Source organism: Camelina sativa, chromosome 20, assembly GCF_030686135.1.
Source record: "Camelina sativa cultivar CO46 ecotype springtype chromosome 20, ASM3068613v1".
In the NCBI taxonomy this organism is placed as follows: domain Eukaryota; kingdom Viridiplantae; phylum Streptophyta; class Magnoliopsida; order Brassicales; family Brassicaceae; genus Camelina; species Camelina sativa.
In genome coordinates this window covers 33,905,612-33,909,478 of record NC_141899.1, presented here as the reverse complement: position 1 = coordinate 33,909,478, position 3,867 = coordinate 33,905,612, and the positions used below count along the sequence as shown (strand labels likewise).

Sequence of the window (3,867 nt, the reverse complement as noted above, 5' to 3'; positions counted from 1 at the left end):
CGCAGAGTCTACAAAACTAACATTGGTTAGTAACTTATGAAAATTCTATGCAGAGTCATCTGAATGTGATGAACCGATTATGATTGAACTAGCTCGACATGGTTATCAAGAAACCTAGATCGTCTCCAACTCGTTTAAGAGGCATATAAGCCTGATTTTTCTTTGAGAAAAAAGTTTGTAGGTATACTAATATTTTTGACGTACAAATTTGAAATAAATATTCATTTTTTTTAAACTACAATCTGTGCAATTGTTTATATCTATATCTAAACAACTTTACAATTAACTAGGAAAGTTACCCGCACAAGAATTAAATAACCAAAAAATATCAAATTAATATCCTATTTTCAAATTAGATTTTTGTTCTTTTTAAAAATGTTCTAAATTGAAATTATTTTTGTATTTTAAACTTTTAATCGCACATTTTGAAATGGACAATGAAAAAGAGTATTTAATAAAATGTTTATAAAAGTCTTATATATATGTAAACTTCTTAAAAATATTTTGAAGCCCATTTGCAAATTTTCAAGAATTTTATGAGTCCAATACATATTATGTGGTTAATTAAAATTAGGTAGAATTTGGGTCAACATAATTTCTAATTTCGTTTAGACCATTAAGAATAATTACAAAGCAACCCATTAAAGAGTTTCTAGTATTTGATCATACAAACTTTCAAAATAATTATAAAGTTTACATATACAAAAAGCTTGTTAACTAATGTGCCTTCAGCTTAAACTCCTCAAGTTTACCCTTCATGCTGCATTATGTGCTTTATGTAATAACGTCCAGCAAATTCCGAGCTAAAAAATTAGAAAACACATTCATAAGTTAAACCCTAGCATGATACACTACTTGATATTTATGAACATTAAAAACTTACATAGCCTTGTGATGCTAAAGTCCTTCAAACTCCGGTTTTATAAAGATCTTGGAGGAGGCCAATGTGTTTACAATACACGGTTCACCTAAGGATGTTTAAAGTGTTAAAAAGTGTGCTAAATGAGTATACAACCTAGTCGTTAGCATTTGTTCAATCTAGCAAGTTCTATTAATAGTACATACCTTCATACTCTCCAACCCTCCAAAAACGCAGTACAAAAAACACCGGTTCAGTTTGATATGTGAGATGGCATCCAGATGACTCCCATGAAGACATGAAAAGGTTAGCATAGTAATTCATTTCACGACACTTTACAGTTTCATTCCTACAGATGAATATACTTGTTACATTCTATAATAAAGACAAACTTATAAATTTTAAAATCAGTAAAGATGGAATAAATGTGTCTTACCTGCCATTTAATAATGTCAAAACAACTTCATTACCACCATCTCCATTTCCATGATTTCTCCTGTCCTTCACATCTACTACAGATCCGCAAACATCTATTTTTGGAAAAATTCAGTAATTTTCTTTACAATGTATATCTCCAAAGCTTTTTAACATTCACATGAAACTATTTTTGTAAAAGTTCAATTTGTACTTTTCTATTGGAGGAACCAATACACAAAGTTCCAAAATTCTTTAAAAGTTTCTAGATAACTCAACAGAAAGATAGTAAAAAATTACAAACAAATTTAGAAAAATGTACCGAAAGAGATGTGATGATTGATCCTTCCACGATATATATCATCCAAATATTCAAATCGGAACTAATTTTTGGAGTTGATCGATTCGAGCAGGAACATAGTTGAATCATCCGTAAACTTGATCTAAAAAGGATGATGAGAATTCCTCTCCCTGAGGGTTGGATTGATGATTTGGAAATTCCGAATTTCATACCATTCGCCCTCGTCGATATACTTCCGGAGCTTTTTAAGTATAGTTGGGACAAAGGCGACCTCAATCGTGTCACCCTTCAAAGTTTGTTAATCATTGTGTAAGTAATCTATTATATAAACACTACTAAAATAACAAATATATGTAAAATTGACATTTGATTAACGTATCTTACCTTTGTATCCACAAGAAGAAGAACATGTTTTGTGAAGAATTCGGTGACATGCCAAGAATTCAAGACTTTAGCGTGGATACACCAGTTCGTTCTTCTTCGATGAAGATCAGAAATGTAATCGATTCTCATGATTTTACCAAATTAGGATTTCTTCCTGTTTCTTCTCTGTTCGAAGACGAAAACGGGATTCTGGATTTGTAAGAATACAAACAGTCACGATTAAACGTAGCGTTGCGTCTTAATCGTTTTAGTGTCTGATATTTTTTATTTTGAATATTTAACATTTTTAATATTAATAATTATGATTATAATTACAGATTAGAGGTATTTTTATAGTCAGTATATTTGATGTTAAATTATTATTACAATGTACTAAGAGTTTATAATTAAGAAATACATTTTATGATACAGCAAAACTATTCATTTGCAAAAAACATTATTGTAACTAATTTATCTTATCAACATCGTCATTTCATGGTCTTAGAATATCTCTTTCACTAAAAATTTTTGGATCAGTCCTCCTAGTAGTTAATATATAGACATTATAATACAAATAACAATTATTTAATTTCATACAACATTGTTGATAATAATAACAAATTGATTTTATTCAATATGAAATTCTATATCCTAATTTCATAGCAATCTTATCATTTGTGATATGTTACAGCAAAAAATAATATTGAGGATTTTGGCAAATTTGTAATGTTAAATCTATTCTTTTGTTATATTTTGAAAACATCTTTGATCTTTTTAATTTTTTATAGTAGTTAATATGCTAAGTCATCACGTCCGCTTGTATCCGACGTTTCAATACTATCAGAGCTAAGATATCGTCTCTCTTCACCTGTAAATAAGAAATTTTTAGAATTTTTTTTTATGTTTTTAATATTAGAATTTTTTAAAAAAGAAAATTTTCATATCCTATTTAATTTGCAAACCTGGAAGCTTAGTAAGCATAAACTAATTTATCTTATCAACATCGTCATTTCTTGGACTTTTGAATAGCTCTTTCACTAAAGAAATTTGGATCAGTCCTCCTTGTAAAATGCTCTCCGTAGATTTCTTTAACTATTGCTTCAATAGGATTTTCACTTGTATTAATTAATAAATCATCCGGGATTTCTATCTCCACATCCCCATTATCTGTCTCGTTAATTTTGCTATCCCCGATATCAAGAAGCCACTTAGAAAAAGTAGCAAGAGCACCCGCATCCATACTATTACATGCCTTGCGAAGTCTCAAATTTTCGGTAAGTTTAAGAACTTTACAACTATTCCAAAGAACATATGAGTTGATAGATGCTAAAACTATCGCTACCCTTCCTCCTTCCGTAATAAGTGGTAAAATCTGTCTAAAATCACCTCCTAACACAACAACTTTACCTCCAAAAATCTGGTCACACCTCATGATATCTCGCAAACTCCTATCTAAAGTTTCGTAACAAAGCTTGTTCATCATTGGAGTCTCATCCCATATTATGAGCTTTGCTTCTCTAATTAAATCAGCAAGATCAGATTCGACATCTATCGACCACACAAAATATTTATTAAGATTGATTGGAATACCAAATCTTGAATGAGCTGTTCTACCACCTTCCTAAAGCAAAGAAGCTATACCACTTGAAGCAACATTAATAACAATATTACCTTTAGACCTTATATCAACACCAAGAATAGTCCACATAAAAGTTTTTCCAGTACCACCAAAACCATGGACAAAAAACATTCCACCTTGGTTGTGATTCACAGAGTGTATAATTTCTTCATACACACGTCTCTGCTCATCAGTTAGCATAGGTAACAACTTATCGTACAATTCATGTTGTTTTTGAGGCTTATATATTCTCTCATCTGCGATAAGCCTATTTACTCCTGTGTTCATTATACTATCATCTGGTTTAGGCAT

At 30.4% G+C, this 3,867-nt stretch overlaps 1 protein-coding gene across 1 annotated transcript; it reads right to left on the bottom strand.

Annotated features, from left to right (window-relative positions):
- Positions 1–2,943: 2,943 nt before the first annotated feature.
- LOC104773149 (uncharacterized) lies at positions 2,944–3,867 on the bottom strand. The gene is made up of 2 exons (XM_010497721.2): positions 3,609–3,867; positions 2,944–3,485 (listed from the first exon to the last, which is right to left on the bottom strand). Exons 1-2 carry the CDS (start codon positions 3,865–3,867, stop codon positions 2,944–2,946), a joined length of 801 nt encoding a protein of 266 aa, XP_010496023.2.